Genomic DNA, 27,132 nt, shown 5'->3' on the forward strand with positions numbered 1-27,132 from the left:
GCAAGAGTTAGAGGGAGAAGGTAGACGAGAGGAAAAATTCCTGCTTCCAACTCCGAGTCCCTAAAAAGTGGCCTCCTTTCCCATCCCACACTACTGCAGAGGACAAGGCTCCCACACACTGCAAGGTTATTCCTGGTGACGTCAAGCTGTCTTCGGCCTGACTTCGTGAATAGAAACCATCAACAAATATAGACTCTGAAAATCAGAGTCTAATAAATTACACAAGTTAAGGACCTCCTGGCCTGGGGCCTTCTCTTATTTACAAAATATACCAGCTATAGGGAGCAAATTTTTTTTTTAAATTACCAAATTCTTAGGTTAAGTGGCCACCCTCCAAACCCTGTTTATACTAAAAGCACAATGACTAACATGCCCTGACTCTGCATGCTTAAAAGCTTTTCGCACCAGTGGCTGAAGCTTGAGTCATGACCGAGATTATCATCAAAGCACTGATGGAGAACCTACCGTGTGGGCTGTGCCGACTTGAACTCTGTGTCTGCCACCCTTGCTTCTCTGATCTGGACGCCACAGCAGTTCTTTCCCCGCTCATGCTGAGTCTAAGAAAAGATGATGCATGATTAAGAAAACCACTCAGTATTCCAGGCACAGCAGTGGGTCTCGCAAATGCTTTCCAGTAGGAAACCATGTACCGTGTACACATGCATATGTGTGTGTGCATCTCTATCTCCCTGAAGGCTGAGGTGGACAGAGAGGCCCTGCTGTAACAAAACAAAACCAGCGAGCTTGGTATCTCTGTTCCCTGCACTCACGGAGCACTCCTTGTCACTTTGTGCTGCCCCATAATTTAAGCATGAATTTAAGAACTCAAGACCCCTTTCAATGCCACCGGTTCAGTTCACAGCCAAAAATGACTTTTTTGCTATGGTAAATCAATTGCATGCCCTACAGTCCTCTGATTGAAACTCAAGATGCCTTCTTGCCTTCTATTTCTGCAAGCAAAGAATTCACCTTCCTAAGGAAGAAAAAAATCGTTAAATACTAAGTAATAAACACAAGTTGTTGCTGCTGAATCAAACCATGTAATGCTTACCCAGTTAAATAAACATCAAACTTTAGGAGTCTTTCATAGATTGATGAAGGTGAATGGATTTAAGGATGTAAACATTCTGGCTATTAGCAAATGGTATAATAAAGTTAAACTGCATTAAAGACGGAATAAGAGGAAGCATCAGAAGGGATTAGGGGCAGGAGATTGGGGTGACAGCCACTCCAAAGCACTGGACCCCCTTCCATAGATCTCACATCAAGGGAGTACAATTTAATTAAGAAAGCCCTCAAAAGTCAGGCTGTTCCACATGAAGTACTAGTAAAGAAAGTTGAGGGTTGGTACATATTTCCCTTTGCTAATATCAGAATTAGCTTCATGGCTAAGGTCTCTTGGCCTCGCCCAAAAACTGAGCAACTCGCTGCCAACATTTGACACACAGGACTATTTCCTTTTTTGTTAATGGCCCATCAGTTCCTGCATAGGGTCGTCTTGCCTTCACTCACATTATACAATCCATTTACTTCCTCTACATTAGTGACTTAAAATGCACCTTGGGGAGATACTACAGAACAGCAAATATGGAGCCAGGCCAACACTAGGCTTGAGGGACATAAGAGATGGCATCTAGGACAAAGTTAAAAAAGAAACAAACAAAAAAAACCCCCCAACAAAACAAAAAACCTAACAGGCATGCGTGTGTAAAGGGCGGGGGGGGGGTTGAGGGGAGAGGGGGGCCCATCCTCTGTCGATTTGCTGATGCAGATGGGCCCTGCTGTGAGAGCTGCCACCTCCTGGGAAAAAAGCCAGTGGGTTGCCTCCCCTCTCCACGGTTACATATTAAGCCTGCAACTGTTTACGTTCAATCTCAGATACATTCTGTTCACCAGCTTCAGAGTTCCAAGTGCAGGTGCCCTCAGTTAATCATCCCAGCTCACTCCAGAGTCACTTCCAGCAGTGAAGGATGTTCCAGGCAGCCAGCCAGACAGTTGTTGGGTTTTTTGATCTGCACCATTCTGGTCCCTAAGACTTGTTTAAAAAGTTTGTTTTTTGTTTAAAGTAGTTTCATCAAGCAAGAGGATAACAGTCAGGACAAATCTAGGACTTCAATTTGGACAGTGAGAGTGAGTGAGAAACAAAGAAACAAACTCCTGGTGGTGGTGAAGTTGCGGGGAGGGGGGAAAGGGAGATGAACGACCGAACACTTTGGGGAAAATGTTTTCTAAAAGAAGGCACTGAAGGTTACCTTCCAGGACAAGAAAACCAATCTCACATTCATTTTGAAAAAACTATTTACTTTTTTCCAAATATTATTCCAAATACATGTTTTACAGACAAGGGCCACTATGGGTCAGAAATAGTCTATAGAAGAAAGCATTTTGATAGACATTGTAAATAATTTTAATAGAAGAAACTGCTCATATTTATCTAGACGTGGCTATGTTCCATAGGAAGATTTCAGCATCCAAAGTGCAAAGACAGAATGAGTGTGGCTTTTCTTGCCACACAGAATATTGACAATCTTCCCTTACAGCCTACTCGTAACTGTTAGCTGGGCCGCTAAGTAGACGGTATACTGACCTTTAGAAGTCGGGCTCCAATGGACAAGGGGGTGGGGGTGGGGGGTCCAACATCAGAATGAATTCAACTTAAGAATAAACTGGCTTTGACCCCAACCAAACCCCAAAGTCCAGCCAGAGGTCCACTAGAAATAAATACAAGTTTGTGGTATCACGCTTACAAGGTTGTGCCACTTAACACTATTAAACCTAATCAATCCAAAAGAAAGCTAAGCACATTCCCATTACCAGTGCAGTCCTCACCGTAGCCCTTATCTATGAAGGCTCCACATCATAGCTCAGGTCATAACAGGGGGAGGGGGACTTCCAGGTTCTCAAAAGGAGCCATCCTAAATCCTCTGTCCAAACCTTTCTTTACCCTGCCCTCCCACTTTCCACCCTAACACAAGTCAGTCTTACTGAAGAGGTAGGGCTTCTACCAGTCTCACGGAAATCACACCAGAGAAAGGTCATTACACGAGAGCATTAGGCTTTAAGCCAAGGGGACGTGCCTCCAGCCCCAAAAAGAATCACAACAAATTTCAAACCTACTTCTACTCCTGCAAAGATCTCCCATCTAGAAGCTCCCAACAACGGCAGCACGAGGTGTTGACATTACATTACTTGAGGAGAAGGAGAGGGAGATATATATAGTTTTCATAAAACCCCCATGCACAATTAAACTTGATTAAAAGCCTTGAGAGTGCTAAAAGTAGCAATGAGTACAGGAGGCTGCCGAGCAGAGCGCAGGTGCGCCCTTCCCTGCAGTCAGTAAATGCTGGGAAGTACAGGAGGCGTGCCTTCACTTGAGCATTGGAGAAGCAAAAAAGTTGCCTTGTCGTCCTAGGTTAGTGGCAGACTTGCTTTTGCTCCCAAATCTAAAAAAAAAAAAAAAAAAAAAAAATAGAGAATGAACTGGAAAAGTATTCTATAAAAAATGGTAAATAACTATAACATTACTTAATATAATCAACTACAGTAGGAAAGCCAGAAACAAGTACTCTGTAAACCATGCTTTGTCACCTGAGATGAGGGAGGGGAAAAACAGTACAGATCCTTAGACCCTTTTTAAAAACCAGATCTTAATGGCTCCAGGTTTCCTTTTAAAGTCCAGCTGCTGGCTAAGATCTAATTCAATTTTTCTTTCAATAAGCTTCAGCATGATGAGAAAGAAAGGAAGCAGTCATTTTTTATTTCCCAGCAGCCCGATTCCACATACCTGGGAGTGTTCCTGGTGAGGGTGGAGCGGACCCTCTGCGACAGGGAGCTGGATGACGGGGTCTTGAGGAGCTGATGCTCAGGAGTGGTCACGGGGCCCAGTAAACTCACTTCAATCAAAGTTAAGACATATATTTAAAGGAGAGGAAAAAAGAAAGCACTCTTGTAGGCAGCCAGTTTTAAGCCGAATATTCTGTGAAACACTTAAGAGGTAAGGTTAGAGACCTAGCAAGGTCCCAGAGATCATTTTTGTCACCATTTTGTGACACAGCAGTGTATTTTTTGAACCATACAGGCAACCAGTGAATAGCTGAGATTCATTTTCTGATTTGGCCATTCTCAAATCCAACATATATTTGATTTTTTTTTCCTATGTTAGAAAAAAACAATATGCTCCCTTAAAAAAGAACTTGCAGTAATGAAAGAACAGGTCTCCGATGCCAGTGAAGTTGGAATGAAACCAGCCTCATACATTTTTGGTGGCAATACAAACTGGCAAAAGCCTTTAAAATCACATTGGTAAAACATATCAAGAAACATAAAAATGTTTAAAACCTTTAATTCAATGATTCTCACTCATGGGAAATTATCATCAGGGATGAAAAAAGGTAGTATATACATACAATATTGATGGCATTGCTATGTGTAATTATGAAAAATTGAAAAATACCATCAATACCTAATAGAACACTTAGGTAAACTATAGTTTACAACCAGAAACATGATAACTAAGATCATATAGTAACAGAGAAAGTTCTCATAATATGCTAAGTGAAATAAGAACTAATTATATCTAAATTATTATACCTATATTTTAAAAAAAATCCATATAGGTAAAGAAGCAGAACATGAAAAAGTAGAAAAAAAATAAGGAAGGTAGAACTGTACAAATTTTTAATGATAGAATTCTCAAAATTAATTTTATTGAAGAATGTGCATTTTAAACACTTCTAGCAAAGACAAGGAGAGGGCACCTGACCAAAAACCAGAGAGGGAGTCAGGCCCTTTAAGAAGCACAACTTAAGCCTTACCTTTAACATCTGGTGTCTGTGGTGTGGAAAAGGCATTTGAGTTTTCAATGACATGCATGGGTTCAATGTTCTCTTGTTCCACCATCATGAACTGACTCCAGTATTCCAGGGGTAGTGAAAGTAGGCGCTCTACCACCTAAAAGCCACCAAATATGTTAACAAACTTCCAAAGCTCAGGGCTTACTCACTGTTCTCTCATGTTATCATGTGACAAAAGTCATGTATATATACAGACATGCTTGCCTACCTTGGGTTGACGCTTGATGTCCTGTAACATTATCACTGGATCTGGATTGGGCACAGCATGGCCAACTATCGTGGGGCCAAAGACTTTAGCCAGATTGGCAACATCCATTTTAGTGTTTGGGCTCTGGGCCACCCTAAGTAAAATAGCATTAAATTAGAAGACTTGTCCCTCTGCTTAAAAGCAGACAGAAATAGTAAGATCTATAGAAAAACAATTTACCCCTCGCATTCCCTCCCTAACACCCAACCCCCATTCTCATCCCCCTGGCAAATTCTCTGACTCCCAGCAACAAATTTCTGCTCTACTCACCTCTGCAAGTGAATCATGAGGAAAGCTAATGTGTCTCTGTTGGCCTGGGGCAGTTCACCGACAGCTTGGTACATGGCAGCTATGCTGTTGTCCTCATCTGTGATTTCTGTAAATGGAAAGAAAGCAACAAGAGGCCCAGACTTTTTTCCCTTGACAGCAGGCTTCCAAGTTATCGACCACAAAGTCTCATCTATACAGTAAGCTTTTGAAACTTCTGATTAGGTTCATGACTGCATCAGATTCTAGTTTCATTAACAAGCAGGATACTGGCCAACAGCTCAATATTAGAAATCAGAACTTTTTAACAACCGGCTCTTGCAGTTAGGGAAAGCAGCTGGAAACTCATGTTTCCAGGAAGGCAGACATATGACTGCAGTGACTACAATTATTCAGAAGGTATTTGTTCATGAAACATGTTTAAGAGCCTACTATGTGCCAGGCACTGTTCTAAGTGCTCAGGATTAAGCAGACCTAAACAAAAGACCTTGCCTCATGCAACTGGAGAAGTCAGTCAAAAAGCAAGTTATCTATCAGGTAGTGATATATATAATAAATAATAAGGCAGGCAAGAAGCTAGAAAGTAATGAAAGATGTTATTTTAGACAAGGTGGTCAGGAAAGGTGTTCCTGAGGACAGGATATCCAAAAAGAAACCCAAAAGAAATAAAGGAGAAAATCATGCAAACACCACTCCAGGCTGAGACAACCACAAATGTGATGGCCTTGAGTTGGGAGTAAGTCTGGTTATGCTCTAAGAATTGCAAGAATTCCAGTGTGGAGAGGCAGGGGGGAAGGGAAGGAGGGGGAAGGGAAGGAGATGGAGGGGAGGGAAGGGAAGTGAAGGGAGGAAGGGAGGAAGGGAGGGAGGGAGGAAGGGAGGGAGGGAGGAAGGGAGGGAGGAAGAGAGGAAGGAAGGAAGGGAGGGAAGAAGGGAGGAAGGGAGGAAGGGAGGAAGGATGGAAGGGGAGAATGCTGAAAGAAATGCTGTTGGAGACCTAATCAGGAGCCAAGTCATGTGGGGTCTTTTGGGCCTGTTAAGGACTGTGGATCTTATTCTGAGAGTGATAGGAAGCCATTGGAGGAGGCTGAAGACAGAAGGGACATCATCTAATTTAAATTGTAAAAGAACCACTTGAGCTACTGTATGAAGATTATACCTTAAGAGGGCAAGAGTAGAAATAGGAAAATCAGTAGGTTCTTACATCACTCCAGGGAAAGAGAGGTCAAGAGTGGTAGCAATAGGAGTGAGAAATTTTAAATTTAAGATATATTTACAAGACCTTTGCTGACAAGATTTGCCAATGGATTAAATGTAGGGTGTGAGGTAAAGGAATCAAAGATAGCTCCAAGTTCAAAAGGACAACCTAAAACTTGACAAAAAATACAATAAAAAGCAACAACAAAAAAACCCGTTAATGCTCTGTACAATTTAGACAGGAGAGGATAGGAGAACATGGATACAGCTATTCATCCATCCATTTGAGCACCTGCTATATTTCAGGCACTGTACCAGGCAGGGAATAAACAGGAAACAGAAGAGTCGAAAATTCCTGCCCCTCGTGGGAGTCACATTCAAGTACTAAGACCTGCCTTTACCTGCTGCTTCCATAAAGGTCTTATTTAGCCGAAAGGTCAGAAGAGGTTCTTTGAGGTTTCGAAGGAAGTCTTTCAGGAGGCTACAGACAGCATGGATGTCATCCACTTTGCTGAGAAGGGGCACGGTTTTCACTCTGAGGAATTTCTCTTTCAGCTCTTTCACTGTCCGGTCACAGCCTGAGATCCGATAAAGGCCTGTCTATTATCAAGATGACACTTTCAGTTAAAAACCTCTTAATTATTGACACAAATAACAAATTCACTCTCTCCAAGGGTGGACTCTTACCTCAGTCAGCCCTCTCTGCTCAATCTCATTTACACAGTGGACAACGATGGAAGGGATCATTGGAGAAGTCTGGGACACATAATCTGCCAGCATTCCCTGAAAAGGGAGAGTTTAAAATTATTTATACCACTTAGATCAGCAGATGAAGACCAATGAGAAAATCACCCTACACTAATACTCAGGCTGGGACATCATGTTTACTTTTAAATTTCTCTTCCCAATGCATATATTAGAACAGAGACTCTCAATTATTTTTCCTACCTCCATACCAGGACTGATTTATAGTCACATCCACCACACTCTTGCATGAACAAGTAATAAGACCACAAGCTACAGTTCCGCCCCTGTTCCTCTTATATAGTCAAGGGCATCAAAAAGCAAGCAATGAGATTACAGCTATGGAGTTTAATATAAACTAATTTATTACTCTAAAAAAGGAAACCTTTCTGCACTTTAATTATTCTTAGTAAGAAAAATTATTTAACACAACTCACAGTTGATCATGACACAAACCTATCTGTAGGAGAGAACTCCATGGTTCTATACTAGACTATAGAAAATTTGTAAAAAATTTTATGCATGGATAAGAACTCTTAAGATTAAAGAAAAGTAACATTTGATTTGCTGGAGGCTGGGTAGCAGCTTAGTCATTTTGTTTTGATTCTTGCTAACATTGCTTATAACAAATAATTTCTTAATGAACTGAATCAAATTTTAGAAATAATCTAATCTTAATAGCTTAGTATGGAATATCTCTAACATGAGAGAAAGAATATTCAAAGATGAAATTATATGATGGCTGGAATTTGCTTCAAAATAATTCACTGAACAGGGTCAAGAGGAGATGGGGTTATTATTAATAAATCAAGACTGGTCATGAATTAGGAATTGTGGAAGTTGAGTGACAGGAACCAGGGGTTTAGTTATAGTACTCTCTCTACTTTTGTATATGTTTGAAATCTTACAAAATTGGATGGGATGGGAAAGGAAAAGAAGAGGGGGAAAGCAGAGGGGGGTGGGGAGGGAAGGGAAAAGGAAGAAAGGAAGAAAAGAAGGAAAGGGAAGGAGAGGGGGGAAGAAGGGGAAGAGGAATTTGGTTTAGAAAGGTTACTAAACAGACAAACCCAAACAGGATTCTGCTGCAAGTTAACATTTTGTAATTTCTATTCATTATTTGTGGGAAGAAATATACTTGGAATTATTAATTTTAGGAAAAAAAAGACCTTAAGCTTTTGAAAAGCTAAAGTAGCCATAACACAATGACAGCTCCCACAGCGCACCTCTCCGATCTTGACAGGTGTTCCTATCAGGGTAGGAATGCAGGGGAGGGGACAGCGATCCCGACATTCTGGATGAGAGACCACGCGACAGTCTCGACACTTCAGAGACAGCTTGCCAAATTTTATTCGCTTTCCACATGGAACACAAGATTCGGGCTTAATAACCTGAGGATGAAACCGGGAGTGGTATGAATTAGACAATTATCATCATCATCTACCAGCATTTATTAGGCACTTAGCATGTGCCAAACAACTTTCTAATCCCATTACACATATTTATTTGTGTAATTCTCACAATAATCCTATAAAATAAGGTCTTGTATTCTTTAAGATAAGGGAACAGAAGCAAAAAGAGGCTAAGTAGCTTGTGTAAGGGCACTCATCTGGAAGAGATCACTGTAGTACTGGAAAGAATCTGTTGACAAGGAGTCAGAAAGCCCCCATGTTAACTTTGCCACTTACTGTCCTGTGGCTCAAACAAGTCAGTTAACTCCTCTGAGCCTCAGTCAGTCGGTTTGCTTGGGTTTTTATGAGGAAATCAAATGGGACAAAGTTAAAATGTGCTCTATTTGGGGAGGAGGGTAATAGCTCAGTGGCAGAGCACGTGCATAGCATGCACAAGATCCTGGGTTCAATCCCCGGTACCTCCAACGAAAAAAAAAAAAGTGCTATATTCAAGCATGAAGTATAAATACACGTCACTAAAAAGCACAAACAACTGCTTCTGAATAGTGTTTTAGTTTTAATTTAGTATTACTCACAGAATGGAAAGATATACACCCTCTGTAACCAGTAGTTACCCATGGAGAGTGGGACTGGAAGGAGGAGGAAATTTGACTTTTAGCTTGATAACACAGAAGAATCTAAATTTGTTGCTGGTACTTCCAGAATTAAAAAGTCAGACATGCCCAAGAGCGGCAGCAACCCCAGACCCACCGTCTTGGAGACAAAGTCGTGCAGGCGCATCCCTCCATTGCTTTGCGGAGTGCTGGGGCCGTCTGTCTCCGTTCTCGGCTCCAACTGCCTGCTGCTCAAGGTGGAGTCACTGTTCCAAGGCTGTAAAGTACCTAGAAATCAGGCAACTATAAGCTTTGTGTCTTAAGTATTTTGTTCCTTCTGAATTCTAACCCCAATTTTAATACATAACTGGTAGATAACCGGTAATCTGTAATACTGATCAGAAGTGAATATAACGGCTATGCAAAGAATCATTTCCAGAAGAACAAGTTCTACACTATGGCGAAGGCCAGGCTAGCAAGCCAAAGGCAGAGCATGACACGAACAGTGCTCTGGCCCTCGGTAAGCAGTGTAGGAAACCACCCAACACATCCAACTCCTGCTGAACGAGGGTTCTGAGGCTCCAGTTCTCCCCAGATTTTACCAGTCATTTTACACAGGCCATTCAGTCACAAACCCCCGGACCTGTTTTCCTTCGGCTCCTGGTCCAGTATGGCACAGTCTCAATAGTGGACACAGCTTCGATGGGCCCGCCATCATTGGGAACAGTCACTGTAGTTTTTGCAACTATGGATTCATTCCCCTAAAACAAAGGTAGTAATGAGGGAAGGATGAATCTCATTTCCCCTCCACTATAGGGTGTTCTGGAGTAGCTGAAAAATTCTTGAGTCTCAGTTAGGACTTAAGCCTCCAGTCCCAAACACTCTTAAGTTGAAATCTCATACTTTAAAATAGAAATATAGGTCACAGGGGTTTACATACAAGCAACTAAGAACCAAACATAAAGCTGGAAGTTGTTTACTGTTCTATTCATATGGATAAGGATTCTATTACAGAGAAAAACTTTCACTAAACATCTCTCTCAATAACACTGCAATGTTGACTCGGGATTTTTAATGCTTGGGGCCACTAATCTTTGATGTGTTCGAGAACAAAATTCTCTTAGCCTGACTATTCTTACCTGGTCTACTGTGGAGCCAATGGAACGAGTTTTCTTTATAGGTCCAGGGGGACCGTCAATGAACTGTCGGCTACTAGAGCGCTAGAGATGGGGCAAAAACCAAGAACTTTAGTACCAAACAGAAGATCTGAAGCACAAAAGATAAAATTACCCATTAGACAATGTGGACGCAAGCCCTAGATACCAGGGCTGTAGTAAATAACAATGTTCTCTCTCTCATTGCCTATTTCCACTTGAAGCTTACGTTGTACCAACACAAAAATGTGCTCAATACCCTAGAAGAAACAAGCAAGCTTTGGAAAATTTTAGATGACAGCACTAGAAAAAGTAGAGTGTAATCTTATTTAAGGACAGAAGTCTTTGGAAACATATTAAGTACCCTAAACAAGCACACACAGATAGTTCTCTGTATATCCCATTATATACACATTTCATCTGAAGCTTATATTAGAGCACAAAAAGTCCTACATAAAAATTCATATGACAACTCAAAACAAACAGATATATCCTTTTCCTCTCGATAAATGAACTGAGAGCAGCCCGGAGAAGTGAAACAGGACAGAATTCTGTCCTGAGTTAATACCTCAAGGAACATCAATACCACCCCCACAACAAGGATTCATTTGTAATACAGGTTTAATAACGGCTAGAGCACCGTATCAGGAATGCAACATCATGGCAAAATTTCCAGAGAAAATTCTTTCATTGCTACTTTGTAAAAAAAAAAAAAAAAAAAAAAAAAAAACTAAACAGAACCATACATACCCTCTTTTCTCTCTTCTTCAGTTTAAAAGTCTTTACCAAAGAAGAATCCCAATCCTGTTGACAATTACACTGTATTAATTTCTTTCTTTGGTTAGGCCTCCCCTAAACCCTGTGCAAATACATTTGCAGAGAATTTTAAAGGCCTCTTGAGTCAGAGTACCTAACTCACAAGTCAGGGAGAGGGGGAAGGGAGGGTCCCAAATGTCATAGCTACAAGAGCTGTAGTAAGTTAACATGCTTTCTTTCCAAAATTGAAGCTATTATAATAGAATCAGGAATCAATACCACAGAGGCAAGAAAAGGTTAAAAGAATCAACTTCTGTCGTGATTATCTCCAGTGCCTGGTCCTTTATTTCTGATGATTTCTGTAATTAGTTTTAGACCTTACAGAATGTTAGGCACTATGCTGATCGTGTTAGATGTGATCTTTGCTCTTAAGGGACTGCTATCATCTAATCAGATGTTCTGCACAATAGAGCCACTTTCAAAGTTCTAGTTTAGGTTTTATGTCTCTCCATCATCCCTCTTACTTAGGCCCTAAAAAAAGACATTCATATAGACACTGAAGAATTGTTTGTCTTTCACTGTGGTCTAGTTTTACCTCACTTATTTTAACCATTTGCATTCATTTTTACTAGCTACCTATGACCTCCTTATTCCTGATAATCCCTAAACATGCAAAATCCAGAAACAGCTGTATATAACTTAGCTAAATAAATGTAACCTCTCCAATTCATGGTCAAGTAATTTAGCTACTGCTTGTTTGTTTCAGCTTCGGTTACGACAGATACCACATCACAGGTCTAGCTCTAAAATCAGCTAATAATATATTCTAGTTTAATTATGTATCCCAAACTATGCCATTCCTTATTTCAAAAAGATGACACCTAATATTTGTATCTACAAAATGGTAATTATTTCCCTAGTCAAACACTGAATTTGGACAAAAAACTCTAAGCCTATGCAACAAGGAGTTATCACATGTCTTGTTATCATCAGAAAACCAACTACCAATACCCTCCTGATTTACTGTCTTGTTTGCTACCTTTCATCCAGTAAAACAGAAAAGATACACAAACCAATCTCCAGAACATCAGAGACTAAAATATCAGGAGATGACCTCTTATCCAGAAATACCACCATAAGTTGAGAAGGGTGCTACCTCACAAAAGCAGGGTAACAAAGAGCTTAGACACGTGAACCGCTGTTCATTAACGCATTATATAGTGCCTGGGAATTTTCATCTGCCTTCTGGCTGAAGTTCCAGGGCACTGGTTTCCTTCTAATTGTGAAGTAGGACTAAGTCTTCCTCAAGAACCAAATTAATTCAGAAATAAGGCACAAATCTCTTCCCCCCAAGAGCAGCAAATAAACTCTTCTTGGATAGAGTCTTGCTTTTTTTTTTTTTTTTGGTGTTAGCTTGGGTTTTAAAATAAGTCGAGATATAGTAATCAATTAGTACACACAGCTCATAGATATGTTAAATAAATTTAACCTCATGCCAAATCCTAAATTCTGTATTCTTGTATTCTTATTTCCAGAAATTAAATAAATATGTAAGCCAGTCTCTTATAGCTTATATGCATTTATATTTTTAAATGCTAGATCAGTATCTATAACACATCAAGTAATAAAATAGTAATAAAGGAATTCCAGAAAAGAGGACAGGACAGCTATTCCTGAGGGAGCAGGGTTAAGAAAAATAGATAATTCTCAGAAATCAAGTGTTCATTACCAACGATTCATCAGTCTTGTCAAAGCTGATATCCGATAAAATGGAACCAGATTCATCAATGGTTGACAGTCTAGATGAGTAAAACAGTAGCGTTAGACACAAGACTGTGGAAAGTAAAATCCATCAACACCAGAACAAGTCACACTGGTCAGGTAACATCAGCAATTTCACAGCAATATCTTCCCCATGGAGATAACTACAAGCTCAAACCCTAGCTGGGGTGGGTTGCTTTTTATGGTTTACATGGGGAGATGTGCGTGCATGCACATGCAGCACAGCTGCCATTTCAGCAAAGGCCTTATAACAGTAGTTGAAAGTTAACAGTCAGGGGCACAGGTGCTATTCCCTGCTGAGACTGTACTACAGGCTACTGCAGATTCACAAGGCAGAAGAGTGAAGTTTAATTTGATCCCAACTGTGGTTGCTTTCTACAAGAGAAGAGTATTACCCAGCATTAGCTTTCTAAGAAATTAAGCCTGTACATCTTCTTAGTTATAAAGATTCCCCATAAAACAACCAGGCAACAAAATAAATCGCTCGAAGAGTGCTGACCTTTTCCTACGTATTGTATTAGGGGTGTTAAATTCAAAGCCTGGTTGAGACTATTTTAAACAGTGATGCAGTGGAACCAAAATTATTATCTGGTCTTGCTCACAGAAGGCCTTTCTAAACTAGAAGAGCTACAAGAGCTCTCTGGAGAGCAAACACCTGAAGTATTGCTGAACTGCCACTTCCACCTTTAGGTCTCTCAGCAATGTGCAGGATTAGTTACTGAAGTGCAATTTAGCACCAACATCAAATTTTACCCATGATGAAACATCTTAAGGAAAGAAAAAAAATATAAAATAAAATAAAGAGGGAGGCCCCTGCGCCTTCATTTCCCATCCACCCTTCCTCCAAAGTCTTTTTCTGCTTTATTCAGCACACATTCCAGAAGCAGTATATTTAAGAGTTTAGATAACAAGAACTTCTGACAGCTGTGATGCTTGTGATCAGATAACAACAGATGCAGTTCCCCCACCTTTTGTTCCCAGCATTGCCGCTGGATGGTTGGCCTCTGTTGAGAAAAGCCAGAGCTGATTTTTGCTCCTCGCTCAGTTGAATGCTGCCAGATGTGTCACACATGAGCATCTCTCGAATCAGCTGAATCTGTCTTTCCTACAGACCAAAGCAGAGTAAAACATCCTAGCTAACCAGGGGAGAAAGCTTCACCTCAAATTTATGGGACAGGCAGACCAGAAGACATTAAAATACAGCATTATGCAAATAAGCCTTCAGGAAGGCTGCTACACCAATAGCATATTAATTCTCATCAAGCCCAGATTGTGTCTCTGATTTCTGACTGGTAAAATGAACTCCATCTCAAATAGTGGAGTTTCTGCTACAAGACTTTTGGATCAAACTGCTAATCCAAGAGAAGGGAGTATTGCAAAATGAGAATCCCAAAATAAATTTCGTAGAGCAAACACACTTTAGTGTCATTTTATCAGGACAATTATTGGCTTCTTCTATAGATCAAAACAGCCACTCACCTTTCTAAACGGTGGCGCGAAATATATTAAAATGGATAGAAAGCTTTAATGCACTGGAACCAGACAATGTGAGCTTACTTAGGCATCTAACACTGTACCAAGATGGACTGGTCCCTCCTAGTGAAGCCTTTCCTTTGTACCATGACCCACCCTAGTACATCAAAATGATAGTGTGCTGTGCTAATCACACTGGTTGAATACATCCAGCTCTTTACCCTAAATTAAGAGCAGTGATGAAGGAAAGACTTAAGAGTTGTCCTGCCCGTATCAATGACAAACTGATATAAGGATAAGGATGTTCTAAGTAGCACTTATAATCATTAATGAGAGACAGCCAATATCTTGTGACTGACCAAATATGCTAGGATTTCCCTGACTTTCCTCCTAATTTTAATTCTTTAAATTCTCACTTGAAATCTATTAAATAAGTCTCAGGTCTAAAGGGGAAAAAAATTAAATTTCAACTTATGAAGAACAGGCTGTAATTTCAGCTCCAATCACGGACAAGCTGCCACTGGACAGGGTGCTTTCAGTTCTTTAATGTAGTAGAAGAAACCAGGTATATCTGGGCAGGTGGAAACATTATCAAATGATGCTTCCGCCTCCCCCACTGTCACAGTTCTAGCATAAAAACAATACACACCAGCTTTTCGCAGTCAGCCTCAGCTCGCTGCCTGCGTTTGATCTCCACATCCACCTGATTGCGCGCATGCTTCAGCTTAACATCCAGGGCACTACGCTCAGTCTCTGCTTTCATCAAAAGATCCTTGTATTTGCCCAGCTCATGGTCTGTTCTCTGCCACTTTTTACGGAAATCTTCAAAGTCCTTTGCCAACTGGATAAATTCTAAGAAAAGGGGGAAATTTTAATAATTCAAATACCAAATAGGGTATAAATGCTCTAATAAATGAGTCCTCTGCTTAGTTTTACTCCAAATACATAGTTGAGGGACCAGCTGTACTATGGGCAAATCTAGCTAAAAATAACCAGGAACAGATCCTGGATATATGTTCACCACTCGGGATGAGAAGTTTCAGTGGTCAATAACCACTTACTTTTGGCTTAGCCAGTGGCGTCTGCTATGGAGTAAGTAATTCATTAGTCACCTGGCTCCAGATGTAACCCTAACAGTGAAAGCTCCTGAACAGAAGGCAATTAAAGGGGGATACCTTTGGGGCAGCTGTCACGCACCAGGACAGTTACAGCTATAAAACAAAAACAGCCTCCTTTAGAGTCACGTATTGCTGCGCCAAAGGCGTTAAACTACTGCAAATTCAAATGTTACTGCTGTAATATGCTCCGGTAGATGTAGATTAATATTACAGATGTCTAAACCCACAATTGCATTCAGCTATATAATTATACAACTATTGATTTGAAAGTAAACAGCCAATTTGCTTTCACTGTTTTAACACAGCCCTGAAGGGTATGTAAACATTCCAGTTGGAAAGACACAGGAAGAGAAGATCATACTAGTTTGGGTGAGTCACTGAGAGTGGAATGTGGACTCTTTTCAAGTGTCTGCGAAGAGCACATAACTTCCAAGGCAGCACCTCCAAGCATAATAACCCTGGTGGCATCTGTTCCTATCAACTGCCATTGGCAAAGACTATTCTACAATGCCTTTCTATTTTCTAGTTAACCTCAATCTATCTCTAAGCATCATTCTCCACCAGAATGATGGAGCAAGTTTCTAAAACGTACATCCTGCTGGTCAAACTAACCCAGTTTACAGCTGAAACTAGGCCAAATTCACACAAAGCTAGCAGATTCTTAGGTAATAAGGGCAGTTTTCCTATTTGAATTTAACCTAAGAGCACAGAAATAATATAGTGCCATTTTAAAGCAATTTTAATAATTTGACTATATTTCAAACTTATAAATTAGGATAATTAATGTAGAAAAACCAGGCCTTCCCCACAAGGAAACCTAGGTTTTTAGCAAACAACAGATTTTAGCAAAACAGGGTATTATGATCTAGTTATCTTAAGACAAGGCAAATATCAAGGATCTCAAAAAGTAAAATATATTATTACAATTCAAATAGTTTTAAATGATATACTGGTTTAGTTTACAGTTTGGAAACACATTACTAAGGTTTTTTTTCCCCCTCGTAACTTAAAGAAAAAGAAAATTAATATATCCTTTTACAAATTTAACTCTTTCAAAATTCTAAATTCACAAGGAAAAAAATTAAAAACAAGAGCTGGTTCTTAGTCACATTTACTCCTGTGATTCATCAAGCAATGCACTTATTATTTGTGTACTTTTTTGATGTATGTAACACTTCAATTTAAAAAAATAAAGAACAGTAAACAGACTTTTCAACTCCACAGTCTAAAAACTTTCTAGCTCCACACTGTGGTCAATTAAATGTTTCTAAATATAGTGTTGCCTACACACTCAAATATTTACTGAATTGAAAAATAATTTTGAGAATGAAAAGATTTCCATTTGACCTAATTTCACTGGTTTGTTTGTTCTTTAGGATACTTTGTGATAAGTCTTATTAAATTGGGGTTTTAATTCCATTCACTGTTAATTGGTGTATGTTACAGGTCTAACTGAGTTGAACCATAGAACTGAAACCAAATAAAGTTATCAGTTCATTTCAAGGACACAGTTCCCATTTTAATACAGATGATTAAATTACTAGTTTAGTTTATATTACGCCAAAATCAGAACATTTGCATACATGATGAAGATATTACTTCTATGTACAATTCTGTTGTAAACTAATTGGGCAAGGATGGGTCAAAAAGGCACTTTAGACCACAAGCCAGGAAAAATTTTGATGCTGGAGATCAATAAACATGAATGGCATTTTTTGGTCAGTGTGTGAATCACAGTTCAATTTGGTACTAGCCCTTGTCATGAAGTACACATTCAAAAGGTTTACTGAATTCAAATGATCTCCTTAAAAGGGCTATGTGTATATTAAATTACAAAATTCATCTATCTAAAATGACAAAGGAGAAGGGACATTTCCTTAAAACAAATTGAGAATAATCTTTGATCTAGGAAAAAGAAATCAGGATTTAGTTCATGGTTCAGCAAAGAGATTAAAGCAATTCCAGAAATCTTGTTTTTTCAGCTCACTCCATCTAGGGCATTTGCACAGGCTCTTCCTCGTCTTAAGGGCAAGGATCCATATCTCTTTCTTGCTTTTATCCCCAGTGCCTTGCACTCTACCTAGTACACTGTAGGCACATAAATATTCAACGAACGAATGAATGAAGAAAATTACTGTTCAGATCATATTTAAACTCGAGACATCCAAGCCTACCTTACCAGTCTAATCAAACTTCCCATCACTACTCAATACCCTCTCACTAAACCAGTCTGTCCCAGCCCTCAGGACGGATCTGTGTTCATTTCTGCCTTATCGCTTATGATCAAGCTATGCTCTCCAAAAGGAATGCCCTATCTATTCTCTCTTATGCACCCATTTTCCTACCCATCCCATCTGCTCTATGAAACCTTGCTTAATCTTTTTGCTGCACATTTTTCTGTACTTCCCAAAAGCATATATTTTGATACTTGTATTATCTTCTGCTTCATGAGACAGAATCTTGTTACTGAAACTTAAATACCACAATCTTCTTGAAGACAGACACCATGTCACATGCACTTTAGTATCACCTACCGTACACAGATAGCATAGCACCAACCTAGTATGGTGCTGGCACACAATAGGCACCTGATAAATATTAAGTTATATTTATTCCTAATTTACACCAACATCAAAAAAATTTCAGGCAGCTCATGATAAAAATAGAAGATAAAAATCATGTAGACCAGGGAAAACAAAGATAAAATATCTAGGCTATTAAAGACATTTTATTTGAATGTTAACCTTCACTCTGATCTTTCAGTAACCTTGGACTTAGCTGTAAAATAAAAATTCCTATACAAAAAGGAGAAAGAGGACTAAAGTTATGACGAAAAGCAAGAGTAAGGAGTCAGGGATACTTAGGCATGGGAGGAATTCCTGGAATCCAAGAAAAGAACAGAGACTGGCTGGTTGCAGAAAAAAAGATTCTAGGGTCCAGAAAACACTAAGACACTTTAGTTACTCAAAAGTCAATGTTCCAAGTTAGGGATCTGGAGAGGGGACAAAACATACCTCTATTTCATAACAGAAGTCGATGGGAAAATAGAAATTTGCTTATAAAATAAAGGTTCCTATAAAAATAAGTACCTTCTATTTTTTTGGTATAGTTACTTCCAAAGGTATTTTCACAACTAGTATCTCGTTCATCTCCCAATGCTCACCACAAAATTCCTATCTTACAGATGGAGAAACAGACACAGAAGTAACAGTTAAAAGCCAGCTCTACTTACTGAGACTACAAAACTCAGATTCCTCCCTCTGCCCCCACATACTATCAGCTGCCTTCTCCTAAAAGATCTTATCACTCTCTCTTCCACCCATTTCCCCTTATTTCCATCTTCAGAATCACCACTCCAGTCGGGGCTCCCACTGCCTATTTCCTGAGTCATGGCAGCCATGTCCTAGTCAGTCTCCCACCTCCACCTCTAAGGCAGCCTCCGCCTCAGCCAGCGTAACCTTCCTAAATCACAGCCCTGATTAAGTCAACCCCCCTTACTCGTACTCCCCTCACACCCTACACCCTCTTGCCGCCACTCAGGTTGTTCCCTTGACCCCAAATGCCCTCTTTCATCTCTGACTGTTGGGATCCTACCCTATATCTAATCTAAGGCTCAACCAAACCATACTTTTTGGAAGCCATTTAGTCATCCCTTTCCCTCAACATGTGCTAGAAGCTGTGATAGGTTCTCACTGAGTATATGCTGAGGGAACCTGAATTTTAAGATCTGTTAGTCAATACTCTTCCCCACTAGACTCCAAAGTAATCTATCTTCTGAGATGATGTGAGCTCAAAGAGAAGCCTAATTAGTATGCCATCATGGTTACTGAGTTGGTACCAGATGATAGGGTCATGAAACAGCTATTAGAAAAAGAAGATAGAATACTGTTTTGAAGGGCTTATAAGTGGATGAGAACCATTAAAAACATCAATCAAATTAAAGAAAATATTGAATGGCATAAGCAAGACACCATACTAAGTACTATGGAGATTTTTTTTAAAAGTTTAAGACACAGTTCTTGCATTACTTTTATATCAATGAGGCTGACTTAATAGCAATACCTACTAAAATAGGTATTAAGGAAAATCTGGAAACAGAGGGGATGGCAACACAAAGAGAACCTGGTAAAGAATAACTCTTTAGATCACTTAAGTCAGTGCTATCAGCCCCACCCTTCTCACTAATATACTTCCCATAAGACTATTCCATCACCACCTCCTTTTTCTCCTCAGCTCACCATCCAACCTCACCCTTTTAGTACTAAGCACCAAATAAATGAAGGAGGTGAAAGCAGATGAACTGCCCCTCTTTCAAAAAGAAATTATGTCATTTTTCTCCTTTTCGTTTGAAAATATTTTTTAGAACACAGGGAAAACTCAAGATAAAAAATTTAGACAACTACTACTCTAAGGAAAACAGGCAACAATCTTGGAAATTCAGTAGATTTTGCCCAGTTAGTGATATGAAAATAAAATTAGCAACTAATGCCAACTATTTAGTGAAAAGAGAACCTTGATAATGAAAAGAGTCTGGGTAAAACCCATTTAAAAACCACTGCAGAAAAAAAAGGTGACCATTTAGAATGAGTGTTCATTAAGCTTTTTGACCATAGATAAGTGATCATCATTTTCTTTTTAGGTAACTCAAATGAAAAACAATTTTAGGATTGGAACACACTTCAGCCTTATAGAACACCCAAATGTGAAATCTGTTTTTTCTCTTCACACAAGCCAGCTCAGAATGACTTACGGAGTTCATTTCCTTCACTGAGAATCTCCACCCGGCGTACAAGCTGCTCAAACAGATTCCGCAAATTCAGCATCGTAGTATCCATCTTTCTGCCAAGAAATCAAATATACATTAGGGGTCCTGCCATCTCCCTCAGACAAAAGATTCAGTAGCAATCCAGTACAGTCATCAGTGACTAACATCTGGACTCTTCCACGTGTAGCTACCATTATAATAATCCAAGGCCAACAATTGATGTTTTGTGTAATCCTAATTATAAAAACAAAGTTGGAATGTTTAAGCTCATTTGAAAATTACAAAAGCATTTCAGTCCTCTGAATATAACACCCCTCCCTTCCTGCCTATTTCTTTTCCTCCACTCTGCAATCACTCTGGAGCTGAGATGAAAGCAATTAGGGACAAGTATGTTAGTTGATTACTAGGTAACCAACTTAGTCAAACCTAATGATTAATTTAACATTTTTGGCCACTTTAATCCTCCTGCACTTTGAAGACTTTCAATGTAACTTAAAAGGTTTATTTTAAATTTCATTTGTAGCTAATACCATGTTGCAACTGCCTCTTAAAACGCAGGACATGGTCAGCACATTTCTTACCAACGGCACAGACGACGTCACACAAGTGATTAAGTGGGGAAATCGCCAGCTCAGCAGCACGAGAATTATTTCTGTAATGCAGGGCTCTCTGATGGACTGCGTGCAGGGACTATATCTAATAAATTTATACTAAGTATAGGCAAAGGATTATGTTGTACCACGTTCTGGCATCAAGGAAACAATATACCACCTTCACAGTGAGAAGGGCAAAGGAAAAATCATTCACTACTGTGTTCCATATAGTGAATTTCAGGCTTCATATTTGCCCCTAAAGATTTGCTGATGTTACGTTAAAAACTGTGTCCTTACAGGCAGTACTACTCAAATAGACTTGAACTGGGAACACTTTGAGGAAATAAGATCTTCATTTAACAGTCAAGAAAGAAAGATATCAATGGAATGTTATGAAAATTATCAAGGAAATAAAATTAAAAATCATATTTAATTGAAAATTGAACATTCTCAGAAATACTATTAAAGGATTCTTCTTATGTTTCTCCCAACCACCCCTTCAACATTCTAGTCCAGGCCCTTTTTTCATGCATCTAAATAAAATTTTAAGAACTCTTTTACAAAGGTTTAGTGGTTTTACAATGTTTGTAAGGGTGTACCAGAAGCTATGAGGGCAAGGAAGAGGGAGGTGGGGAGGTGGGGGACACAAAGGAATATATAAACATAAAGATATTTTCTATTAAATGCTATAGAATTATTCATTTGTACTTGTATGATGATTGCTCTAATAGTAAAAAAGCTTTCAACTCCAAGCTTGGATGCAATATATACCTGAATCAGGGCCGGAAACCAAGATTCTCAAATGGCAATCTATCTGTTCCAAGCTACATAATCACAGCAAGCTGCTAAGCAACCAGACCAACAAATCTACTACAAAGCTCCTTCTCTAAACTAAGAACAAAACTAAAAGAATAGCACTAAAACTGGTAGGAAGAGATGTAGAAGTTACAGAGATGCCTGTGGATTTTCACAGTATGACAAAAAAAGGCAAGCGCACCTAAGTGCTACAGGCCAGACACCTGGGCAGGGCATTCAGCAGCCTACTCAAATGACGATTCCCTTTGGCTCCCAACAAAAGTGGAAGAAGCCGATCAGTTTTCATGTGGGGTATACTTGGTTCCTATCACCTCTGAACTTGTGTGCATATTCTGAGACTATAAGACAGCAAGCTCAGTACATAGGAAAACTTCTATCTGTCCAGGAATATAGAAAAGGAAAATGTGACAGTGCAACTAGGGCAATGAAAACTGGTTGTTTAAACAAAAATTCAGACGGTCTGTATGTCTTAAATGACAGTACAACCTGATTCTTTGTCCCTTTAAGAGAAATCCTCCATTTTCTCAAGTTCCTCTATCCTTCTTTCCCATTTTCTTTGTGCATACCACTCCCTAGAGTGAGTATTGTGCGGAGGCATTCTCTTGAAAACACAACTTGATTCCTGAAAAGACTAAAGATACAGAGTACCTACTTGGGCACATCTCACCATAGTAACTGTTATCTCATACAACTACCTCAATCTACGCTGCTCTAACATGACGCCCAGGACCTAGGAAGGAGTTGTGTGACTGAACATATCAAATCATCCCACTTTAGTCATTACATCTCTCCAGACAACTCACCTATTTCTCTCTCCAGCCCTGCCTCTCTCGTAACTCAATCCCGTAGCTCTCAATTTGTTTGGGATGCCCTGGATGTTGATTTTGATTTGAGACATTGTTTTATCCTTCCCCCAAATATATCACCAACTACCCTTCCCACTGACCAACCCTACTCCCTCCCCTACTGACTCCTGAATTTGATTTCCTTTTTTTTGATTATTCACCCCCTTAGTTCCAAATCTCAGAATCACCTTAAGTTACTTCCTTTCCTGCAAATATAATCACCAGACTTTGGGGATTCTTCTCTCATGTGTGATATACCATGCTCTCATCACTTGCAGGTCATTATCACTCAATTCAACTGATCTCCTTGGCCCCAGTCTTTCCCCAACTGCTTTGCTCAGTTGGCCCTCAGACACACCTTGTACTCTAATTTAACTTTACCATGTTTCTATCCTATGTTCCATCTAGACTGTAGATTTGAGAGGAGAAACCTTACATTTTGCACTACTGTATTACACACAGTTTTTAAAAAAATATTTGATATTTTTATCAAACACATAAATGAACACACACCCCCATTCTACTGCCAAAAACACTTCCCAATCTACCTGAACATCAATGTTTAATAAGGATGAAAACAAACAGAAGAGTTTAAAAAAGGTGAGGGGGGCAAAAGACCTGGGATAAAGTTTTAGTTCTTCTATTTACACACTGTAAATCCATGGATAAGTCACTGAAATTCTGAGACACATTTATAAATGGGAACAATAATACCTGTCCTATTTACCTCATAGAATATTACAAATCAATGTAGGTAAGTTTTATAATGTGTAAATTGAGCCTCACTATAAGAATATAGGGTATTATTATAGTGGGTATACATTTTTTGGTCTTATTTTTTTGTTTTGGTCTGACTGTTGTTATTTACATCCTAGAATAGTGATTACCAAATCATAGCTGGGACCCAGATCAAAAAGAAGGGAGGAGATAGCAAAATTTGACCTGGGCTCTTAAACAAGATCTTCTACATGAGGCTCATGGCATCTGAGAAGTTTTTCCTCTAACATAGGTTTACTTTGGGCAATCCAAAAACAGCAGTAGCAAATATAATCCTCTTCTCTTTATACACTGGGGGGGGGGGGGGGCTGTGTATTTTTATTAACATTCTATAGCAGTGACTCTCAGGAATTATTCATAGATGACAAAAATATCTTTCAGCATCAGTACTAACTCATATCTCAGCCAAATTGTAACTTGAAAGGCTAAAATTTACTCATCCTATTCAATGTCAATTGAAAATTGTCTTAATTTTCCTGCTGGGTCACATTTTCACCCTCACGAATACTTCTTTATTTCTCCTCCTTTATTATTTAGCTCCATAGCTAGGAGATACACTAATGTGAAAGGAAACAAAAACAAAGTCATATTGTAGTACATTGCTTTGCAGCTGTAAAACAGCTGTCACTTTTCACTACAGAGGCGGCTGCCTTTCGGGAGAGCTGAAATGATCCCTGTGTGCAGCAAGGAAATCAGTTTGTGGAGCACTCTGAACAAAAAGGTGCTAGAGAATCTCAGCTGTTATTGATGAGAAGCCCCAGAGATGGAGAAGTCACTATGTTACAGACTCCCAATCTGTGAGTATTCCTAAGGGAGCAATTTGGCATCACCACGAAAAGAGGCTCAGCTTGATGTGATTGCTTTGAGTCCCCAATTTAATTTCAATCACCCAGCCAAGAGAACAGACATCATCCTTCAGAATAACAGACTATTACAGATCTTACTGCAGAGTATCCTGGAAAAAGCCTCTATCCTCTTCTTCCTCCCCCTACAAACAACACTATTAAGAGAGCTATACATCAGGTTTTAGATGCATCAAGGGTGTTAAATATTGTAAGACAAAGCAATGAGTTTTTAGGGAGAGTTTTAATGAAAAACATTCTCACAAACATTACTAAATCTCGAGATTCCCAAGAAATCAACAACACAGGTTCTCTGCTGCCAAGAAAAAACATTCCCTAAGACTGTTTCAATACAAGATTCTTTCATATGAAAGCATTTCAGAACAACTTTTTTTCCCAACTGTCCAGCTTCTGCTTCACCATATCAAAAGCCTCTATTCAACTGGCAGGCAGAAGGAATATCTTGAAACCAAATGTTCTTATGAGCAAATCAACTGCAGAAAGAGTAAACAGAACATCCTCAGTCCAACATGAATGAAGATTAAAATACAGAACGGGACAAGTTGAATTATTATTTTTCAGAAAATTATTATCAAAAATTTCAGAAATTCATTATACTAAGTTCTCCTCTTCTGCAAATTCTTTTCATTCTGAAGTGTTCCATTCTTCAAGGTCCAGTATAAGTCTCACCAATTCACTAAAGCACTCTTACCATTTTAGTCCTAAATTACCTCTATTATTTACAACACTTAGCAGATGTATAACACTGCCTCAGACTGTTAATTTTCTATGTTCAAAAAAAAATTAATGCTTTTTAATGGTGAAACTAAAACTTCACCACCCTAAACAATTACATGCACCTCCCTAATTTTTGCCCACTATGCCCTCATACTTCATAGAATTGCCATCAAAGATTATATATAATTTGTGTTTTACTTTTTTCTATTATGTTTCCTTTAAGTTACAAAAATTTGATGAACAATTATTTATTTAATTGTTCTCTTCCGTTGACATTTAGGTAATTTCGTTTTTCTGTTACAGATGCCTAGAATCTCTCACATGGTCACTCCCTCACCTCCTTCAGGTATTTATTCAAATATCATTGTCTCATTCTCCATATTTTAAATTGCATCTGTCCTCCCAATGCTTTTCTTTCACTCGAAAGCACTTATCTCCATCTAACATACTTATATATATATTAACTTACCTATTTTGTTTATTGTCTATCATCCCAACAGTTTAAGTTCCAAGAAGACAGATTTTTGTTTGTTTTGTTCATTGCTGAGGCCCTGATGCCTAGAACAGTGCCTGACACTTGGCAAATGATTAATATTCACTGAAGGAATAAACTGGACATCAACATAGACAGTGCTTTTCTTCAAGTGGCCGTGTTTCTTAAAGTAGATTTCCAAGGCCAGCATTACCAAATCAGAGGGTAAAACCTCTTACGACTCTTGACAAATATTTTCAAAATATTTTCTACAAGGGCTGTACCAAGGTACAGTACTCTCAGCAGTGTAAAGGCCTACCAGATTCACCAAATCAGTTATCTTTAGAAATTTTATTAGCTTGAATAAATTGCAAGCTCCTTTAAAGCCAAATAAGATTGTCTTGTATTTATATTTTGCACTTAATAAATACCTGTTGAATGATTAAGCTATAGAAAAGGCATCTTCTCTAAACACTTTCAATAACTCAAAAAGCTCACTTTACACATTAAAGAGAATTTCTTAAAAAAAAAAAAAAAAAAGCTTATTTTCCCCACCCACCCCACGTTTCTATACACACCCTCTGCTGAGGAATGAAATCCTGTGGAAAGGAATGTGAAAGGGTAAAGTAAGGCCTCCTTGTTACTAAGGCTGAGAATTAGGATGGGAAGGGCAAGATGTCACTGCCTACCTAGACACACACAGCCCACTAGGGAGAGGGGCTCCACTACAGGCGGCCCTGGCCTCTCAAAAGCCAGGGATCTTCCCTTCGAAAAAGTCTTGTTCCTCCGAAAAGAACTGGGGTGTAACCCCCACCCACTCCCTAACTCTGTCTTAAGTGATAGCCACTTCTTTGGGGTAGCTCCTGCCCTGTTCAAGCCACCATCTCAGAAAGATGCCCCCTGGCTTTCCACAAAACACGGCGCAGAGAAAGAAGCCCCCCACTCCCCCGCCACCGCCCGTCCAGGCCGCCCGCGCCACGGTCCGGGAAGAGCCCCAGAGGAGGGGCTGTAAGTGCCGACCTTCCCACCTCGACCCCCAGGGAGGTGCCAGGCCTCGGACGCCCTCCCTTCCACCACAAACCCAGCGCCAAACGCACCTTTCTCGCAACTTGGCGGGGTCCGCCTGGCCCCACCTGGGCGGCCTTCCACTTCCCTCTGCGCCTCACCCAACGGCAAAGCCGCCCCGCGCCGCCAGCTCGGGTTTGAAATCCCACACCAACCAATCACAGAGAAATTTATTCCTCCCGCGCTGTCTCCCTACGTTGCGACGCACGCGTCAGGACAAAGCGGAGGGGCGGGGACAGGAATGGGCACGCGCGTTCTAATAGAGCGAGGCCAAAGGTAGCCATCTTAACTAAGGGCAAGGGGTTTGGCATTTTCTTTCTTTTTCCCCCTCCAGAGTTCTTTCCTGAAGCCATTTAGGATACCATATTGACTAAGGGCAAGTGCTAGTTCTTGAGTACAAATTATTCTTGGCCTTACTGTTTTCCCCAGGCAAGGAAATAGGGCTTTTGGAAACTATTAACTGAACAAAGTCGCGTCTCTTGGATGAACAGGAAGAATTCCGTAAGGAGATAGAACAGCAGTTATTTGCAACCATATTTACTAAGCTATACAATGCCTTCATTCATTCCTGCATTCATCGAGGCTTTCATTTGACACAGTTATTTATTTATTAAGTGCACCAAATT

At 39.6% G+C, this 27,132-nt stretch overlaps 1 protein-coding gene across 2 annotated transcripts; it reads right to left on the bottom strand.

Moving 5' to 3' along the window:
- Positions 1 to 2,324: 2,324 nt before the first annotated feature.
- On the bottom strand, positions 2,325 to 26,669 carry RACGAP1 (Rac GTPase activating protein 1). 2 transcript variants are annotated; one of them, XM_031462598.2, is made up of 17 exons: positions 26,539 to 26,669; positions 20,344 to 20,428; positions 15,125 to 15,327; positions 13,971 to 14,107; positions 12,950 to 13,019; positions 11,215 to 11,268; positions 10,450 to 10,530; positions 9,954 to 10,071; positions 9,468 to 9,598; positions 8,532 to 8,696; positions 7,252 to 7,347; positions 6,966 to 7,164; positions 5,371 to 5,476; positions 5,062 to 5,194; positions 4,815 to 4,950; positions 3,785 to 3,893; positions 2,325 to 3,443 (listed from the first exon to the last, which is right to left on the bottom strand). In XM_031462598.2, the coding sequence occupies exons 2-17, from the start codon at positions 20,426 to 20,428 to the stop codon at positions 3,368 to 3,370; spliced, it is 1,899 nt and encodes a 632-aa protein (XP_031318458.1). In that variant the 5' UTR covers positions 26,539 to 26,669; the 3' UTR covers positions 2,325 to 3,367. The 2 variants fall into 2 exon arrangements, with proteins under 2 accessions (XP_031318458.1, XP_031318457.1); XM_031462597.2 differs by having other exon boundaries at positions 20,344 to 20,432; positions 26,539 to 26,668.
- Positions 26,670 to 27,132: the final 463 nt, after the last annotated feature.

Source organism: Camelus dromedarius, chromosome 11, assembly GCF_036321535.1.
Source record: "Camelus dromedarius isolate mCamDro1 chromosome 11, mCamDro1.pat, whole genome shotgun sequence".
NCBI lineage: Eukaryota > Metazoa > Chordata > Mammalia > Artiodactyla > Camelidae > Camelus > Camelus dromedarius.